Consider the following 17,896-nt stretch of genomic DNA (forward strand, 5'->3'; position numbering starts at 1 on the left):
AGGACTCGGTTGTTCAGCTTATTATGAAGATACTTCCTCTTCCGATGTTGGATTTCTATTTTGTCCATTTCATACTTTCGGAAACAATTACTGGTCCAACAACTACTAAAAGTATCAGCGAGGTAAGAGAGATCGGATTAAGTCATCGCCGATCCGATAATAATGTTAAACTCTCTTTTATATTAATAGATACATGCTGATGGTAAGCTCAAATTGATGCGTTTGAAAACATCACTTCTTGGCATTGAAACGGAAGCTCTTTATGACTATTCACTTGGAATAGTTAATATATTTCAAGATGGCGGATCTTGTAACATCATGTTAGCTGAAAAAACATCACCTGGTATTGATCAATCCACTGGTCAATTTAGTTTGATAACATTGTTTATGTTGGAAGGACATTACAAGTATTTAGGTGAAATGTACCTTGTAAGTTAAACATGCAAGTTAATCTTTGACGATTAGTTTATAATCAAAACTCCTTTTTGTTTCTTTTCTCAGGAATATCGACCTGGATTCGTGGTGAAAGCATGGGAATCAATCCAGTATGATACTATTACTAATAACGACAAATACGATAAGGTTGTGGTTACTCAATATTTCACTGAAACTGTAAGTTTAAATCTTCTGCATTAATGATTAAGATAAGCGAAATTTCGTAACAACTTGAGCTAAAACTACGAGGATTCTATGCAATAACTTGATATCAAAAAATTAAGTCTAAATTCCCATGAGGTGTGAATATAATGATCTGAGGATCCATTCATGAGAAATTCTGCCAATATGAAATAGTTAAATTTCCCTATCGTGAAGCGGTCAATTTTAAAAAGAGATCGAGAGAAAATAAAGAAAAGAAAGAAGTGAATTTATGACAGAATTGGTTTAACTGAATCCCCGATTATTAAGAAAAAAAGTTTTATAACAAATGATTCTGATCAAAGTATCTTAGCATTTAAATATTCGGGTCTCTCAAATAAACAAACTTTTGTCAGAAAACTGTTAAATAGGATCTAAATTTTTCAATATTTGATAGATTTTGGGGTAAAGGTCATGCTACAGAAAATTTATATTATTACAAAGTGTTTCCTCTTTTTTGTTTTGAATTGATTAGTCAATTCAAAGTTTCGCTGTATTTTGAAAAGCTTTTATTAATTATTATTTTCTAAATCATTTAGACCGATAATAGCGTTTTTCGTGGATACATGCTTGTTGCAACGATAATTAACTGTTACAAGTTAGATGCCAAGGTAATGTAATGCTAAGTTCTTGATTGACTCGTTGAAGATTAATTCTATTAATATCTAATATTAGAAAGAGAAGTATCAACTTGTTGAAGTTATTCAGAGAGATTACTTGGATTTCCGCGTTTCAGATATTGAATCCGAATTTCATGATAAGTTTTCATTAGCTGGATGTAAATATTTCTCTGGTGAAAAGACGCTTACCTTTCAACTAGGATGTCAAAGTAAGAAAATGTTTGTTCATTGAAATTGAAGGCCGAATATCAAAGCATTAACCTTTTCATGTGGTCAAACTTTTAGCACCGAATTGTATGAAGCTTGCTGAAGATAATGTGTACACGTTGACAGACCGCTTGAGAGATTCACTACTCTACGGATATGACCTTAGTCCATTAAGACTAAGTGAAATGGATGTTACTTTCAGTACTTCGACGATTGATATCAGGATCGATTTTCTTGAAGCACCAAATCTACTAGGTGAATACATTATAGCCCAACTGCTATTTTCAACCCTCGTTTCCCACTGAACAAAAATTCGATCTCTTTCGTATCAGATGTATTTTCCCCCAGAACATATTTTGTTAGCGATGGTACTTTGAAGTCACTGTCACGAACTATTAAAACTGCAGGAGAAATTGACTGTCTAAGCCGACTATCAACTGATTATTCTGATTTCGAGTGAGTTTAATAATAATAACTTTTATTAGATTGAATTAATTTTCTTATTGTTTTATGTTCTTGCAAAAAGTGTTGTTCTCTTCTGTCCAACGCGTAATACTTGTGGTACCATGAAAGGAATCGAAAATGTCAAAGAAGATGCTGAAAAAGGTCAAGTTTGTCAAGTGTTCCAAATACCATTACACAATTTAAATCGAATGATTCGAGAAATTTCAAACAAAGATCTTCAGTCCCGTTTACTTCGAGATACAGCTTACAAAACTGTCTCACTGACTGATAAATCCTGGAGTAGGTTTTATATCGAACTTTTTGTCTTAATTTCTAACCATTTTATCCTTTTTCTTCAGCTTCAATCAATTACAAAGTAATTGATATTTTGGATGAAACTCGAGACAAAACTGACCATTCAAACGATCTGTTTTACCTTTCTCATTCTGGAGAGAAATTAAAAGCTGAAGATCCAAATGTTGTTGTTGTGGCAAATGTGAAGACATTTGCCGACTGTTATCGAAATTGTAAAAACTCAGATGAATTAGAATGTCGAACTTTCTCTTATTGTTCTGGAGAGAAGACAAGTGAATGTGCAGTGACGAATATGACCTCCGAAAAAGCTCCAATTGATCTGACCAAGAGTGACTCAAACTGCGCAGTTTATACCAAAAACAATTTACTCGATTACTCAGTGATCAGAAATCGTCAATTCAAATCACCATCTTCGATCCCACTAGAATTGTTTGTCGATCAATGTGCAGCAGAATGTAGTTCAGATGAAAACTGTGTCTCATTCCAAAGTTGTGGCTCAACTTGTACCATGGGTGGATTTTATACAGATTCGAGTACCGAATATGATTCTGAATGCGAAATTTACATTCGTAAGTCTAATTAGTGAAAGTGTTAGAAAAAATGAACAATTATTATATGACTATTGTTTCCTTATTTCTTTAGCCAAAGTTTCGAATATGTATCAGGCCACAGGAAGAAAACTTGTATCGGAAACTTTTCACGTCGAATTCAATTTAAATTATGATCAATGTGCCGCTTTATGTTACAGTTGGACTGATGATTCGGACTCTTGTCAATCGTTCAACTTCTGTCCATCAGGTCGATCGACAAGTACTTGTTCATTGTCGAAATACTCAGTCAAAGATTCAAAGACTGCAACCACAGATGCAACGAGTTGTTACAATTACGAACTAGTTAAAAGCTCGAATACGAAAAAACAATCAACTTCCATGGTAAAAAAAGGTACCAGCGGATCAGCAGCATTTGGAATAATTTTGATCTTCATAGCCACTGGTTTCTTATTCGGCATTGGACTTCCAATTGCGTATTTGAAGATAAAAAATCGAAGTACTCAAAGTTCAAGTAATGGCCAAAGTTTCACTTGGACTCGACAAGTAGACGATGAACAGCCAGAAGCTAATTGAATCTCCATCCAAAAAGGCAATTGGTAGTTTCAACTTGATCTAAATCAATAATTAATGTAACTCTTAAAATTACAATTGAAAAAATTAAGTAAATTAAATATTATTTTTACCATAAATATTCATTGATAATCGCTGAATAAACTCCATTGCTATTGATAACTTTTCTGGCATTCATCTAACCAATTAATAATCAATGCATTTGAATTATTTCCCTTGGAAGATATTAATAATAAGCCAAATGCTTGTACATACATATTCAATGAACAATGAAGTTGCAAAAGTCTTACCTGATCCCTGGCCGATTAGTTTGAACGCCAAGGTCAACATTGTTTATTATCGTATGAGAAATGAACTTTTATAAGCAATGATACGAAAAACTTCAACTTAAATCATTTTCTTACTTTTCTTTTACTTTTACTACCAGAATATTTCATAGAATCTTCGTAGTTTTAACTGCAACTTTTTGTTTCGCTTGAAAATTTTGCTTGATCTTTAATGTAATAGATTCTTATTCCCCCGAGAAAATTTTTTTAATAGGTAATACAAATGTTAAAATATTTAGTTATCAATTCATTAGTATTCACCGATTGACACTTTTTTAGTTTAATGGTTGTTCATCCACCTGCCGTGTCCAAGCATAATTATCGTTTGAACTTTGACCACTTCGAATGGTCAATATTTTTATCTTTGAATATGCAATTGGAATTCCAATGCCGAATAAGAAACCGGTGGCTAAGAAGAACAAGATGATTACGAATGCTGCTGATCCACTGGTTCCTTTCTTCACATTAATAACTGGACTTGAATGTTCGTGTCTAAATGGATCGATTAGGCCGTAATTTAAACAACTTTTTTCTTCATGAGTTTTAGTCTTCGAGTCTTTCACTGAAAACTTAGATAATGAACAAGTACTTGTTGATCGACCCTTGGGACAGAAATTGAACGATTGACAAGGTTCTGTACCACCAATCCTGCTAAAACATAATGCAGCACATTGGTCGTGATTTATATTATACTCAGTGTGAAAAACTTCCGTGACAAGTTTATGTCCTGTGGCAAAATATTCATTTGCAACTTTAGCTAAAGAAAAAAGGCAAAATTTTCAAGTTATACTCAGTTTTCTTTTGCACTTAATCGTTATACTTACGAATGTAAATGTCACAAGTATCACTATATTCGGTGGCAGTATCGGTATATGCTTCATTTAAAGTACAAGTTGAACCACAAATTTGGAAAGAGTGACAGCGATTATCTGAACCACATTTGGAGGCACATTGATAAAGCCACAATTCCTCTGAGAGCGAGCTTTGTGATTTAAATCGTCGATTTCTATTCACTGTATAATGGAGTACAGGATTTTCAGTGAAGATTCCACATTTGGGATTATTTTCGAATTCATCAATTGGAGCTGCGCTCGGAACCATGTTCGTAACAAGGCACTCATTTGTTTTATCACCTGAGCAATAAGACAGAGTTCGACAGTTTAATTCATCTGAATTTTTACAAGCTCGATAACAGTCTGCAAATGTCTTCACATTCGGCACCACGACAACATTTGGATCATCGGCTTTCAATATCTCGTTGGCATGAATAAGATAGAACATATCGTTTGAATGGTCAGTTTTATCTCGAGTAACATCTAGTACATCGACCATCTTATACTTGAAATACGCTGAAAAAAGGTAGATTGTAAGTTATACGAAAACTAAAGCCAATAGTAACTTACTATGGTATCCATTCGTCAGCGAGATTGTTTTGTAAGCTGTATCTCTGAGTAAATGGGACTGAAGATCTTTGTTTGAAATTTCCCGCATCATTCGATTTAAATTGTGCAATGGTATTTCGAACACTTGACAGGCATGACCTTTTTCAGCATCTTCTTCGACATTTTCGATTCCTTTTATGGTACCACAAATATTAACCCCAGGACAAAAGAGTACAACACTTTGTGCAACAAAAAAAGTCATGAAATAAGACTATCTAAAAGTTCTCATAATTAAACTTACTCGAAATCAGAAAAATCATTTGATAATTGGTTTAGACATTCTAGTTCACTTGCTGCTCTAGTTCGAGATAGTGTTTTCAATGTATCATAATTGACTCGATACGTTTTTGGTGACAATGCATCTGCAATGACAATGATTTTAGAGAAGTTAAAAATGAAGATTGTCAAAAACTCTCAATGGTTAATGTAACAGAAAATGAGAATTTGATAAAATTATAACTCTTTAAAAAGAGACAATATTGATAATTTTATCATTTTCGATAACCTCATTACATGTAACATGGATTCAATTTTACACTTTCTCGCCACCCTGTAATTTGTATTTCAATCGTATTGGTGATCAATATTCAACAGAATCAAATCATCATATTTTATATTTACCTAATATATTTGGTGCCTCAAGAAAATCAATCATTAAATCAATCCTTGAAGTACTGAAAGAAACGTCCATCTCCTTTAGTCTCAATGCACTGATTTCATAATTCCAAAATATTGCTTCTTTGACGCGCTCTTTAAGTAAGAGCACGTGCTCTTCAGCTAGTTTTATACAATCAGGTTCTATGAATTTCGTATGATTAGATTGGATTGTTTCAAGTTAGCATAATTAATTCACGAAAAGAACCTGAAAAATGCGATATTACCTTTACATTCGAGATGAATGCTAAGAGTCATTTCACTGGTGAAATCTTTACATTCAGCCACAGAAAATTTATCTTGGAATTCAGATTCAGTTTCAGCAACTTGAAAATCGGAGTAATCCCTTTTGATAGCTTGAATTAGTTTATATTTTCCATTCTAATAATCATCATATAACCAATTAGTCGAATAGAATTATTGCTGAACTTATTAAACTTATAAAATTAATGTTGTTATGATTAATTACCGAGGTATCTTTGTTGTAACAGTTAATTATTGTTGCAACAATCAGGTGCCCATCGAAACCATAATTGTCAACCTAAAACAATTATCCAACAAAATTTAGATTAATTCTAAAAACTAATTGACAAGATGAGTGTTAATGGTTGGAAGTTAATCTAAATTATCGCGACTAACCACGATATCGATATCGATATTTCATAGATTAGGTTTCATTTGACCCGATTAAGTCATTTGCAAATGGAGTCCGGTCATTCCTGGTTAACTCAAGCTAGGCCAAGTTCAGCTACAAATCAGACCTTACTCATACACTTTCATGGACCCTAACCTCTCATTGGCCAACACATTTATCTCCACTTCCATTAACACTCATTTTACCATAAATTGGTTTTCTTACGGTTTCAGTGAAGTATTGGGTAGTGACAACTTTATCGTATTTATCAGAATTAACAGTTGAATTATAAGAAATTGATTCCCAAACTTTCGCCGCAAACTCAGGCCGATTTTCCTGGAAAACAAAAGCGCTTAATCATGTCTAATTCTGCAGGTAATCAACTAGCAAAGGCGTCTTTCTACTTACAAGATACATTTTACCCAAATACTTGTAATTTCCATCTAGAAGAAATAATCTTGTCAAGTGAAACTGACCAGTCTCTTGACTAAGACCTATTGATCCTCTTTTAACCGGTGAAACTTTACAGGACTCGCCCTCTTGAAATTGGTAAACTAGACCAAGTGAGTAGTCATAAAGAGCTTCCGATTTGCTATTAGGTTTCTGTATACGCACCAATTTGAGTCTATCATTGGCATATATCTGGTGAAGAGATTAGAACATTATAATTTGATCAACAAATAATTGCCTATCATTATAATTTGAACAATCTCTTACCTCGCTAACAGTTTTTGTGGTAGTTGAGCTTGTAATTGTTTCCGAAAGTATCAGGTGGACAAGGTGGGAGTTCATTGTTGGAGTTGGTACGCTATTTCCATAGAAAGCTGAACAGCCGACTCCTGGAAGTGGCTGTGAAATTAAGTGGATTAATCAGTTGGTTATCAAGTAGCCATTTGTTGAGTTATCTTACCTTAACAGTTCTGGATAAATCTTTAGTCGAGTCCATGCCTTGAGAGAAAATGTCCAAAATTAAATTTTCTTTCGTTAAAACAATACAGATGATGGGTCACTTCCACTGAACGTAATTCGACTCGGTGCTTGTAGGCCTGATTCTTGGTCCAAGTTAGCTGATTTGATAAGGAAAATGCCAGGAGAAGTTGAAAATTAATAAAAGACCAGCAAGTGATAACTAACTTACATTTGTAATAACAAGTGATATTCAATTTATTGTTGATATTTGCTCGTAAACTTTTCATCATTGTACCTCTCACATTTTCATCCGCAGCCTCTTTCTGACAAGTTAATGAAATTTTGATCAAATCAGTAATTTTATTGTAAATTTTGCTGATTGAATCTTAATATTACCCAATATATTGAATTATGCCTAAGACGATAAAGTATCGAAGGTCCCATAGCTATCAACATGCTCGTCAATCGTTTTGTTACACCAGTAAGAAGTTTAAACTCATCAGAAGGCTTGAACTTGTACAATAAACAATCGGTACCTAAAAATGAGAAAGAATATTAATCAAACGATTATCTTTCTTTTCGATTTCAGGTTGAACAGTCTTTCGACTTTTTCGACGTGTGCGTAAACACAATTTCGGTGGATGAATTTCAATCAATTATTTTACCCATAATCACTTGACGCTCATAACTGTCCCAAGCTTTTTCATTCTTAGTGTAGTGGTAAACACTGAATTTATTTTTAGGAGTATCAACTACAATCTCGCCATTAATTGTTGATCTCGATGATATAAATTCAAGCATCGAATAAATATCTCCGGTATCTTGTAATATCAATTAGTTGATTAATTTTCAATTTAAACTTTAATCAATTGTTCATTGGTACCTTGTCTGTTAATGTTGCGTGAATCTTATAACTCCCCTTTGGTAAACTTAAAGGCAAGTCCATTAATGTTGATATGGAAGCTAGGAAATTATTTGAATGGAGTAATAACTATTGATAATAATTACTGATAATTAATTGATTTCAACTTGAACTTACCTGAATTACCAGAGTGAATGACTGAAAAAATGAACAACGAGTAAAATAAAAGTAACATTTTCAACTTTGTTACGATGAAAGTTTTGTGAATAAAACTCGACAGCGTTTTTGTTAAATTGTGAATGAGTTGAATAGATAGTAAATACTTTCACTATTTTTAATTGAATGAGCGTTTAAACTGATCGTCTTTTGACAAGTTAATATCATTTACGGCGAGAACGCCTTTTTCTCAACAAATCATTAATATTATCACTAAGTTTACCTTGGACATATTCAATTAGTGATCATATCACTACAAAAATCTATTCGATACTTTTGATTATTTTATCTCTAAAATTAAAATTGTTATCAACTTTCCTATGAAATTCGTTTTGCATATGAATTCTGACATTTAAAGTAGATATTAATAATAAAATTGAAAGAGAAACAAATGCGAACAGTTTTAATTGTTTTCTGATTACTTGGAAATCTATTGATAATTATTGGCTCCTCTCAATTTTTAATTGTTTACAATAATAGTGTTTGACGATTAGATAAGTTTTTATCTTGATTCTCATTTGTTTATCATATCTTTTGACAAATTATTTGTTTTTCCCGCTTAAAGTTTCATATCGGATGTAAGACTTTAAAAACACAGAAAAGACGTCAAAAAATCTAGTTACTTAATTAAATTGATAAATAAAATTCTGGTAAAGAAAGTTTCCAAGGAAATATGAATTTCACTTGCAAAAATTTATCATTGTTGATCTACAGTCTCAATTAAAGATCCATTTTTGCACACTGTCCTTATAATGTCACAAATCAATGATTCTGACACAATATTATCAATTTAGTCTTTTCTGTTTTATTTATTCTGGGAACTCATTGACGTTGATTGTTCAACTAACTCAATTGTTTTTTGATAAAGTTGGGGACAATTAGTTGATATCTATTTCATTAAGTTTGGAAATTCAATAATAGTAAATCGTTTATCTTACTGTCAATTTTGAAAACAATAGTCTGATTAAAAAAATAATTAAATTAGTTGATGAACAATCAAAACAATAAATTTTCCTAATCCAAAGACAACAATCTAAGAAAGATATTGATATCAAGGTTCATAAGTTGGTTTCATTATAAAAAGGGACAAAAAACTTTATTTACTTTCATTCAATTCTAACCAGAACATATAACATAACTAAACAAATCGAATCTTTAATAACTATGATCAAATCAATTATTGTCCTTTGCCTTTTCTTAGCTGTTTCTTCAGCTCGAGATATCGTGCATACAAAATGTGACTGTAAGTATTAAACTGATTCATATTAATTGGCCAATCAATTAATCACCTACAATCAATTAAATTTAATTGCCATCTTAGCTACCTCCGGTACAATTGAATCGTTCGATATGGACCCTTGCGACTCTGATATTTGTATTCTGAGGCCCAATACGGATGTTGTTTTTACCGGTCAAATCATCCCAAGTAAGTGTATTATCGTTATCCTTTTGCGATCAGTGATTTACAAATTATTCATTTCAATTCATGAAAATCTAGCTATTTCCGCTGAGAAACCGACTCTTTCCATTCAGGTTAAAATGGGATATTCTTATATTGAATATCCTGGTCTCTCGCAAGACGCTTGTGAATACTTCGAATGTCCATTGAAGGCCAATGTCGCAAACCACTTCAAAGTCGAGATGGAAACTTTCGGCTGGTTTCCACCCGTAAGTAACTGAAAATCAACTAAATTACTTTTAATCAATCACATTACAATTTTGATCCAATTCTCAGATGGTCACTGACATGCGATTCCACGTCTACGAATCAGCCGATGGTGAAGAATTGGCCTGTGCTCAATCAAAAATTGAGATCGCACCTTATTAACTCAATTAATTAAACAGTGAACGTGACATCACTGATTAATCGAACGCATTAATGCGATCACAAAAAATGAAAAGTAAAATTATTAATAAAAGAGAATATAATTTGTTTTGACTTGATGAAAACTAAGAGAAATAGACCAATTATTAATATATTGCGCGATTAGAATGCTTTTCAGGTAGAAAAGGCGATTCATTTAGAGTTTCAAACGATCTATCAATAAAAAACCACAAGAAGTTCGATAAAACTTGATCAAATCGATGGACCCACCGAAAGTCTGAGATCAGAACACCTCTTTTCTAAAGACATGCGATTTAAATCGGCGATAATTTTATCAATTAACCACTGAGATAGAAAGGGGCTCCATCAAAGTGTAATATGTGCACTGGTAATGTAATAGTCTTATGAAATTTTCGTTTTATCGATTTTATGAATTGGACTAAATTCAACTTTGTAGAAATGGTTCCAGGGTCTGACCCATTGGTCCAATTGTATTATGAAGCAACATATTAACTTCGTCCTCGCTAAAATTGAACTTTACAAGGAGAGTTTCCAATACACCATGAGATCTGATTAATATGTGAAACTTAGGCCTAAAAGAGAAGCAAATAATATTCACAATTTTCGTCTTCATTTAATATCATGTCAATTATGGGAAACTAAAAATATTCAATGTTAATTATGTGATCAATCAAATTAATTCAATATAAATTGTCAATTTTGTTTATAAAAAATTACTTCTGACTCAAATAAGAGCTCACAATAATCAATTCAAAAGAATTGTTCAAATTAATCAAATTTCAAATAAAATTCTATTTAATCAGTTGTTAAAATCAATTATTACAAAGTCTAGAATCAATAGTTTGATATAAAATTCATATTTCAATTAATCTTCTTAACCAGTTTATCAACCAAACTGATCATGATTAAATCAATTTTATTCGTTATTTTAATCATCGATTCATCTTTTTTCATTAATTGTGATGAAGTTTCCCCACTTTTGAATAATACTTGTAAAACTTTTATGGAATTGGTAACTAACGGGACTCATGAGAAATACATGGAAGATATAGATGATTGTATGGTAAGTAGTGATCACAATTCATTTTCAAAATTAACTTATCGATGTCTAAACTTTTTACCAGAAAAATAATTTACCCGAAAATGTTTACGATGCTTTGGTCAAATGTGAAAATATTTTACCGTTCAGGACAAACGAAGAAGTGACCAAGGCTTGTTCTGGCATTGAAATCAACTCGAAAGCATTTGAAGAGGTAAAAAAACACAATGAACTGAATTTTCGAGTAAACTGTTCAAGTTTAGAGACTAATTGTGCGTTCAATTTTAATCAAGTCCATTAGATGCAAGCAAAAAACAGTTACGGGTGGTTTCAAAAAGTATTGGGTGAGAATTGATAAATTATTAAACAACATTGATTATTTTAACTAAATGTTATTTTTATCTACCAATAATTCAGTCCTGTATATTCAGCATATTGAAGGAACAATTCACCGATAAATGATGGATAGTTGGTTATGCATATCAACAATAAAATCTGATAAACTTAATTTTTTGTTCGATTGTTCAAGGATAAACACTTAAATGATCGTTGATTGTAAAATTATGCCGATTACATTTATCATTGTAATTTTAATAGAATGAGGCCTCAATAAATATCATTTGCATCAAAACATCTGATTAATCATTTCCATTATTTCAATCTAGTCATTTTATCAAAGTTGTTTATTGATTTTCACTATTAATTCAAATCTAATTTGAAATAAAAGTACTGGTAAAAGTTTTGATCCAGCGGCCTGTCGTTGATTTAACCTGTTTACATCTCTGGATGTTGTAGTTTCGTAGCCCTCGAAGATCAAAAGCCACTCTCTCATTTAGCAAAACTGTACATCAAATCCAATCAAAAAAGTCCTGTATCCACAATTTTGACCAATGCTATGATTGTCTTAAAAACAAGTTTATCGTCACTTAGAACTAATCAGGCCAATTAAATACAACGGAACTATGGATTTGCCACTTTGAATATTTTTTTCACCAAAACAAATCTAATTTTCTGTAAGGTCAAGAAAAGTTGTCGCTCAAATAAAAATTTCATGATCTAAGCACATCGTTTTTAGGAAGAAGTTGCCAGAAGTTTCAACTTCGAATTTGATTTTCTCGAAAACTACATATCAGATCATAAAAAAATATTTAGACTTCATATTTTTGGCTTTAAAAATACCCAAAGTCCTAACTCTTAACTCAAAAGTATAATTTTCTGCCCATTGTCCTTTATTCACTAATCTCACTCACAAATAGGAATTTAACAATCAGCAACAAACAAGAACTATTAATACATTCTTTGACACGAATGATCGAATTCGTAGATATCTCAGATCAATTGGAGCTTTTTTAAGGCCATTTTCACCTCAAATGGATCACGAGCTTCAACGTCTCCGTAAATCAAATGCCTCAAAATTTCTTAAAATTCCTACCATCAAAGTATCAATTCAAAACTCTGGTAGATAAACTGACCTAAATTAGAAGTAGATCATGAATGAACAATCCACGCATAATGAAAAAAAGTCATCGTTACAATTAACTGGATTTTTAAGATCATCTACTAGTACTAATATCAATAGATGCAAAAAATATAATTAACGTCCAGATCCGATCCTGATTGTAATACTTGAATACATCTTTGCATCAGTATTCTCACCTTTAATTACATTTAATTGTGTAATTTTTCTCAATTAATATCTTAATAAATGCGAGCCACCCTAAAATTTCAAATTGGATTAACTTCATATTAAGTCAGATTAAGGTTAACAATCATTGTAATCATCAGTAATCAATCAAACAATAAGTATCAAAATTAGCAGAGATAAAAGAAATCATATCGTTTGAACAGAGCAATCATTGCTTTCGTCAATTATTAACAATCATATTGTTGTGATTACGGTTTTTTATATGATGGTGATAAAATGTAACAATCCAATAACAGAAAAGATTATCAATATTTTTAGTTAACAAAATATAAATAATCTAATTGTTTGATTGATATATTGAAAAAAAATAATTCGGAGAAATCAATGATGTAAATAGCCCAATACATCGTATGATTATTAAATCAGAAATCAAATAAATTTTGAGGTGTTATTCAGATTTTTTGTATAAAAGGATAGAATTATATTCAACTAATTTCATTATTACTCAAAGTATTATTAACTTCATTAATTGTTTAATCAACGAAAATAGAAAAGTATCGAAATGTACAACCAACGACTAACTACATTGATTTTAATTACAATCTTCATAATTTCAGTTAATTGTTTCGTTATTGATCATCCAGCGCAAAGCAAGAAAGCGAAAGTCGGTGATGAATTCAAGCCGATTTCAGTGACTGATCCAATGGTTCTAGATGATATTCAATTCGTAATCGATCAAATTAACTCAGCTTCGTCGTCTAAATATTTGGTTAAACCAGTTAAAGTTCGAGAGGCTTATATATTGATGAAAGAATATGTGAGATTAACTTTCGATTTGGCCACAACAACTTGTCTCAAGGACTCGAAAGCCGCGTTGGACAAATGTGCAATTGATCAAAAACAGGTAATTTTAATAACTTAAATGATCTAAATGATAATTTTATTTCTTTATAATCTAATAATTGTTTTTTATTTCAATTATAGCCAATAAAAACTTGCAATGAGTTAATTGTTGACAATACACCTTGGAGAGAAGTCAAGAAAAAGATCACCAATTTTGGTAACTGTGCACTTTAACTGTCAACAACAATTGATAATTATGAAAATTAACTGTGCAAAAATCAACATATTTGCAAATTGAAATATTAATAAAAAATAAATTTTCTGCAATAATATCAATATGGTTAAAAACCAGTCGTCAAACAAATTAACTTACATTGCAACCATTTCAGTACAAGTTATCCAGCTGAGATATTTTATCAATGATGCTACTTCAAAGCTATTATCAAGAACTATTAATAGATCAATAATAAAAGTGAAACATTAAGTGAATGAATTCGGTACGATGGTGATTATAATTGAATGGAAAGAAGTTTTTTAGTGAATTAGACAATCGGTTTCTTGTTGGCCATAAACTATTCAACTGATTCTGTGTGTTAATTTGACAGCCAAATCAGAAAAATTAATATCCATGTAACTGGATATCTAATTATTACAACTACAGTCTAACACCAAAAATTGATCTAGTTTTTAAAAGTCCTTTGAAATAATTCCAAGTTGCCGAAACTGTATCTGAATCTCATGATAAATTATTTATGGTTAAATGTAAAGAGTTAATGTTTATTTTACATTTACGGATTGATATTCTAATGTTAATATTAACAAAAGTTTGATCAACTACTAACAAGTTGGATCAAACACTCTATTTAGAGATCTCTGATCAAATGGAGGTTCAACTACTTGGAACATCAATAATATTTAGAGCTGATATTTATCAGTATTTTTTATCATGAAATTAGTAACTGAACCGTTTTTACATGGCTAGTATTTAATACTTACGTTAATTCTCACTTTATTTTTCTCTCATACTGGAAGTTCTAGAAAACACAATGAATCTGCTTGGGATAATATTAAACAAATTTTCCAATATTACAAACACTCCAATGAATGAGAAAACATTTATTTATCAATGCTGAATACGATTCATGTTTATTAATCGCGTTAATTAAACAAAATATTTTGATTTAAAATAATTGAATGATTAACATAAAGCTTGTTGACAAGTTTCTACGAAACTTTTACCAGTCAATAATTTGGCGATTTCTTGGACTTCACTTGAGATCTTCTTCGATTGTGCTCGAGACACATACCAAGCTTTGACTGTCGATTGATGAAGAAACAAAAACAAAAACAAATAATTAGTTAATTTCTCCACAGTAAAAACAATTAAATCGTTCAACTAACCATCAAGAGTACCATCACCATTTGATGAGCAAGAAGCCAAGACAGCGGTCCAGTCCTCGGAGTAGTAGGGCATCCAGAAAGTGGCTTGTTTACCATCTATTTAATCAATGGCTTGATTACTTTCATTAGTTCAAATAATTAGTGTCTAATTACCTTGATTGATGTTGAATGAGACGGGATCATCATCTCCAACTACGCGATAGTAAGATCCACCAGAGAAATTACCTTCGATTAAGTTGACCTTTTTATCCCAAAGTACGGCGCTTTCACTAGCATTGGTTACACGTCTGATTATTAATTTTCATGTTTATTAGGATTAATGAGATACTTACGGTTCTTTAACTGTACCCTTGTTCAAGATGTAAACTTTTCCTGGGTAGAGATGATCGATTTCAATGGTGTTTTGAATGGTGTTTGGAACAGTCTTATCGGTTCGACCAATTTCATACCAACCAGTGATTTTGGTGAACTAAAGATTGTTAATTTAGTTTAGAAATCAATCCCAAATTATAATCATTCAAATATTTACTTACATAGCTGAAGGACCAGTAATTGATTCCCTTAGGAACTGTAGGAGTTGGACAAGAGTCTCCTTTAATTGTTACACCGATTGCAGAAGTAATTACAAGTGAAGCACAAGCAATGAAGAAGATGGATTTCATTTTGATTGTTTAATGAAAGTAAATTGTAGTTAGTTGAACAATTTAATTTGTTTTCTGATTTAGTTTGAGACTTTTTTTCCGCCTTAAATACTTACAGCGATCGATTATTATCGACATTTATTACTTCACATCGTAATCTACAACTTTCCAAGAAATGATAACCATTGTTATCGTTTGATTGTTTAGCACTAATTGTATGATTTTTCAACATGATTTGTTAATTGTGACGATAATAATATGTTCCAAATTGTACCTAAATTTTCCTTGGTTTCTAATTATGGACAAATGTAACCTTCATCGTTTTTCACAATCATAACTCATGATAAGAATGATTGTTTTTCCATATCTAACCATTAATAGGAAATTGATTTGTTTGATTAAGTTTGCACAAAGAAAATTATTGAATACTGATGGAAAATATTACATTTTGGTACATATTATGATTACTAATATTTTTTCATTCTTTTTAAATTATACCCTCACTAATCAGCCTTATGGTACCTCTAAAAAACTATCTATCAATTCATAGATGAATATTGGCATGTTGGGTAAGCAAAACAGGTAGTAAACTCGATCTTCGGGATAATAATAGCGAGGCGAATCTATTAATAGTAAAATTTATAATCTCGAGGGTTCAGAACACAAGAAAACTCTTTACATCAATTTTCTTACGTGTCATTTGTTAATTACTTACTTAATTAGTTAGTATTCTGATGAATTTAGATCAGTTTAGACCTATTGAATGTTTTCTGAAGTTGAGCGGAAAATTCAAGTAAATTATTGAAGATACTATTAATACTTGTGGGGATAAGTTTTAAGACTTTTGTTTTACTTTTACATGTAATATTTGTAATTTTGAGAAAAGTAGTTACATGTTATCTATTTGATGAACTGGCCGAAGGACTTTTTTACAAACCTCTTATAGAGATGTATTAAGATAGTGAATATACTTGATTAGATGGATCAAAACTACTGTAGACTACTGAAAACTACTGATGGATTCGAGTTCAATTCCTTGTAAATTATATCGTCTCTTATAAATCCACCAGGAACATCAACCGTTGATCTGGTTAAATAATAAGCGCTATTTGACATTTTTGCTAACGATTTGCGAACCTTATTAAAACTCGTTGTGATATTTTTCATTCCTAAAATTATCCAATCTGATCCTAGTTGTGATTTCACAGATGACAACTTCTTTAGTTGTTTGATGTAAATATTGTATCTTCTAAGAGTCGCAAGTCTACAGTCTTTCATCCGTTCTATTTACTACTTTGCTTTCAATCCAATTCTTTTTACTAGCTTCCATGTCATCAATAACATCATCGAAAGAATCAGCCCCTTTCTCATTGATTGTTGCAAATATCTCGTGACTTTCGTTGAACTGATCGCGAGTTTTTAGAGCGACAAGCAACCCAAACGTTTCTTAACAATTAATCGAGTTACATTAACAATATCTCGTAGTTTCTTAGCTGTTTGCTTTGATTTATTTTCCGTTTCCATGTCAATTGATGATAATTCATCATTTAGGAGATTAAGTTTATCACAATAGATTTTTATTAACATTAATTGTCCTTCATTCATCTCTTTTGCTTGGTTGATGAATTTTAATTCACTTTGGACAAGTTTAAGCAATGATTTCACTTGGATATGAGATTCAGAATTTGACTTGATTTCCAAAGATTTCATTAGGTCATAAATAACTGATGAGAAATCGTAAGGTGATTTGTAACCAGAATCTAATTTATCCAATTGGGTTGCACAAGATTTTAGAAATTGCTCAATAAAAGATAGGATTATATTGATAAATCTGAAGTAAGGTATCGATCAGAAAGACAATTTAAGACTTTTATAATCTTTCGCCATCCGATAGTTTGGACATTGCATCAGCAGCCAAACTTCATGCGAAGCTTCATCGATATATTTTTGTGGTCCATTCAGAGCCTCATTAACAATTTCAACCTTTTCTTTTGGAAACATCAATCTTCCTCTGGGAAACGATTCGATCCTTTGAACTAAGCTCATCCAAAGAGACTTTACTTAATTATCTTTCCGTAAGCAATTTATCACGATA

The 17,896-nt window shown here is 31.5% G+C and overlaps 6 protein-coding genes across 6 annotated transcripts; 4 read left to right on the forward strand and 2 right to left on the reverse strand.

Moving 5' to 3' along the window:
- The first annotated feature begins 10 nt into the window (after window positions 1-10).
- On the forward strand, window positions 11-3,505 carry LOC128389519 (uncharacterized). The gene is made up of 10 exons (XM_053349125.1): window positions 11-122; window positions 190-429; window positions 502-612; window positions 1,176-1,247; window positions 1,312-1,465; window positions 1,542-1,718; window positions 1,796-1,919; window positions 1,990-2,207; window positions 2,267-2,791; window positions 2,865-3,505. Exons 1-10 carry the CDS (start codon window positions 24-26, stop codon window positions 3,344-3,346), a joined length of 2,202 nt encoding a protein of 733 aa, XP_053205100.1. The 5' UTR covers window positions 11-23; the 3' UTR covers window positions 3,347-3,505.
- A 288-nt stretch (window positions 3,506-3,793) lies between these two features.
- LOC128389510 (uncharacterized) lies at window positions 3,794-8,144 on the reverse strand. The gene is made up of 14 exons (XM_053349116.1): window positions 7,974-8,144; window positions 7,705-7,844; window positions 7,538-7,631; window positions 7,310-7,466; window positions 7,117-7,248; window positions 6,808-7,041; window positions 6,625-6,735; window positions 6,235-6,306; window positions 5,993-6,146; window positions 5,733-5,909; window positions 5,353-5,473; window positions 5,073-5,290; window positions 4,494-5,018; window positions 3,794-4,426 (listed from the first exon to the last, which is right to left on the reverse strand). Exons 4-14 carry the CDS (start codon window positions 7,343-7,345, stop codon window positions 3,945-3,947), a joined length of 2,262 nt encoding a protein of 753 aa, XP_053205091.1. The 5' UTR covers window positions 7,346-7,466; window positions 7,538-7,631; window positions 7,705-7,844; window positions 7,974-8,144; the 3' UTR covers window positions 3,794-3,944.
- A 1,343-nt stretch (window positions 8,145-9,487) lies between these two features.
- LOC128389554 (mite group 2 allergen Pso o 2-like) lies at window positions 9,488-10,336 on the forward strand. Its single transcript, XM_053349163.1, has 4 exons — window positions 9,488-9,629; window positions 9,708-9,812; window positions 9,885-10,054; window positions 10,122-10,336. Exons 1-4 carry the CDS (start codon window positions 9,551-9,553, stop codon window positions 10,212-10,214), a joined length of 447 nt encoding a protein of 148 aa, XP_053205138.1. The 5' UTR covers window positions 9,488-9,550; the 3' UTR covers window positions 10,215-10,336.
- Window positions 10,337-11,120: 784 nt separating this feature from the next.
- LOC128389573 (uncharacterized) lies at window positions 11,121-11,826 on the forward strand. Its single transcript, XM_053349186.1, has 4 exons — window positions 11,121-11,295; window positions 11,357-11,485; window positions 11,565-11,615; window positions 11,689-11,826. Exons 1-4 carry the CDS (start codon window positions 11,134-11,136, stop codon window positions 11,731-11,733), a joined length of 387 nt encoding a protein of 128 aa, XP_053205161.1. The 5' UTR covers window positions 11,121-11,133; the 3' UTR covers window positions 11,734-11,826.
- Window positions 11,827-13,406: 1,580 nt separating this feature from the next.
- Window positions 13,407-14,091, forward strand: LOC128389564 (uncharacterized). Its single transcript, XM_053349174.1, has 2 exons — window positions 13,407-13,820; window positions 13,901-14,091. The coding sequence occupies exons 1-2, from the start codon at window positions 13,479-13,481 to the stop codon at window positions 13,991-13,993; spliced, it is 435 nt and encodes a 144-aa protein (XP_053205149.1). The 5' UTR covers window positions 13,407-13,478; the 3' UTR covers window positions 13,994-14,091.
- A 793-nt stretch (window positions 14,092-14,884) lies between these two features.
- LOC128389545 (uncharacterized) lies at window positions 14,885-15,902 on the reverse strand. The gene is made up of 5 exons (XM_053349151.1): window positions 15,694-15,902; window positions 15,493-15,629; window positions 15,314-15,429; window positions 15,161-15,256; window positions 14,885-15,076 (listed from the first exon to the last, which is right to left on the reverse strand). Exons 1-5 carry the CDS (start codon window positions 15,820-15,822, stop codon window positions 14,958-14,960), a joined length of 597 nt encoding a protein of 198 aa, XP_053205126.1. The 5' UTR covers window positions 15,823-15,902; the 3' UTR covers window positions 14,885-14,957.
- Between the last annotated feature and the right edge of the window lie 1,994 nt (window positions 15,903-17,896).

This window comes from Panonychus citri, unplaced genomic scaffold (assembly GCF_014898815.1).
Source record: "Panonychus citri isolate SS breed McGregor unplaced genomic scaffold, ASM1489881v1 Contig00009, whole genome shotgun sequence".
Classification (NCBI taxonomy): Eukaryota; Metazoa; Arthropoda; class Arachnida; order Trombidiformes; family Tetranychidae; genus Panonychus; species Panonychus citri.

Bases quoted from the DNA above. Each gene is read 5' to 3' on its own strand.
- LOC128389519 (XM_053349125.1), top strand. From the start codon at position 24: ATGAAGATACTTCCTCTTCCGATGTTGGATTTCTATTTTGTCCATTTC. The intron at 1,466-1,541 runs GTAAGAAAATGT...TCAAACTTTTAG, and splicing joins CTTTCAACTAGGATGTCAAA to CACCGAATTGTATGAAGCTT. The intron at 1,719-1,795 runs GTGAATACATTA...CTTTCGTATCAG, and splicing joins TGAAGCACCAAATCTACTAG to ATGTATTTTCCCCCAGAACA.
- LOC128389510 (XM_053349116.1), bottom strand. From the start codon at position 7,345: ATGGACTCGACTAAAGATTTATCCAGAACTGTTAAG. The intron at 7,042-7,116 runs GTAAGAGATTGT...TCTCTTCACCAG, and splicing joins CCACAAAAACTGTTAGCGAG to ATATATGCCAATGATAGACT. The intron at 5,910-5,992 runs GTAATATCGCAT...CGAAATTCATAG, and splicing joins CATTCATCTCGAATGTAAAG to AACCTGATTGTATAAAACTA.
- LOC128389554 (XM_053349163.1), top strand. From the start codon at position 9,551: ATGATCAAATCAATTATTGTCCTTTGCCTTTTCTTAGCTGTTTCTTCA. The intron at 9,813-9,884 runs GTAAGTGTATTA...ATGAAAATCTAG, and splicing joins TACCGGTCAAATCATCCCAA to CTATTTCCGCTGAGAAACCG. The intron at 10,055-10,121 runs GTAAGTAACTGA...TCCAATTCTCAG, and splicing joins CTTTCGGCTGGTTTCCACCC to ATGGTCACTGACATGCGATT.
- LOC128389573 (XM_053349186.1), top strand. From the start codon at position 11,134: ATGATTAAATCAATTTTATTCGTTATTTTAATCATCGATTCATCTTTT. The intron at 11,296-11,356 runs GTAAGTAGTGAT...ACTTTTTACCAG, and splicing joins AAGATATAGATGATTGTATG to AAAAATAATTTACCCGAAAA. The intron at 11,616-11,688 runs GTGAGAATTGAT...CCAATAATTCAG, and splicing joins GTGGTTTCAAAAAGTATTGG to TCCTGTATATTCAGCATATT.
- LOC128389564 (XM_053349174.1), top strand. From the start codon at position 13,479: ATGTACAACCAACGACTAACTACATTGATTTTAATTACAATCTTCATA. The intron at 13,821-13,900 runs GTAATTTTAATA...TTTCAATTATAG, and splicing joins GTGCAATTGATCAAAAACAG to CCAATAAAAACTTGCAATGA.
- LOC128389545 (XM_053349151.1), bottom strand. From the start codon at position 15,822: ATGAAATCCATCTTCTTCATTGCTTGTGCTTCACTTGTAATTACTTCT. The intron at 15,630-15,693 runs GTAAGTAAATAT...AACAATCTTTAG, and splicing joins ATTACTGGTCCTTCAGCTAT to TTCACCAAAATCACTGGTTG. The intron at 15,077-15,160 runs GTTAGTTGAACG...ATCAATCGACAG, and splicing joins TGGTGATGGTACTCTTGATG to TCAAAGCTTGGTATGTGTCT.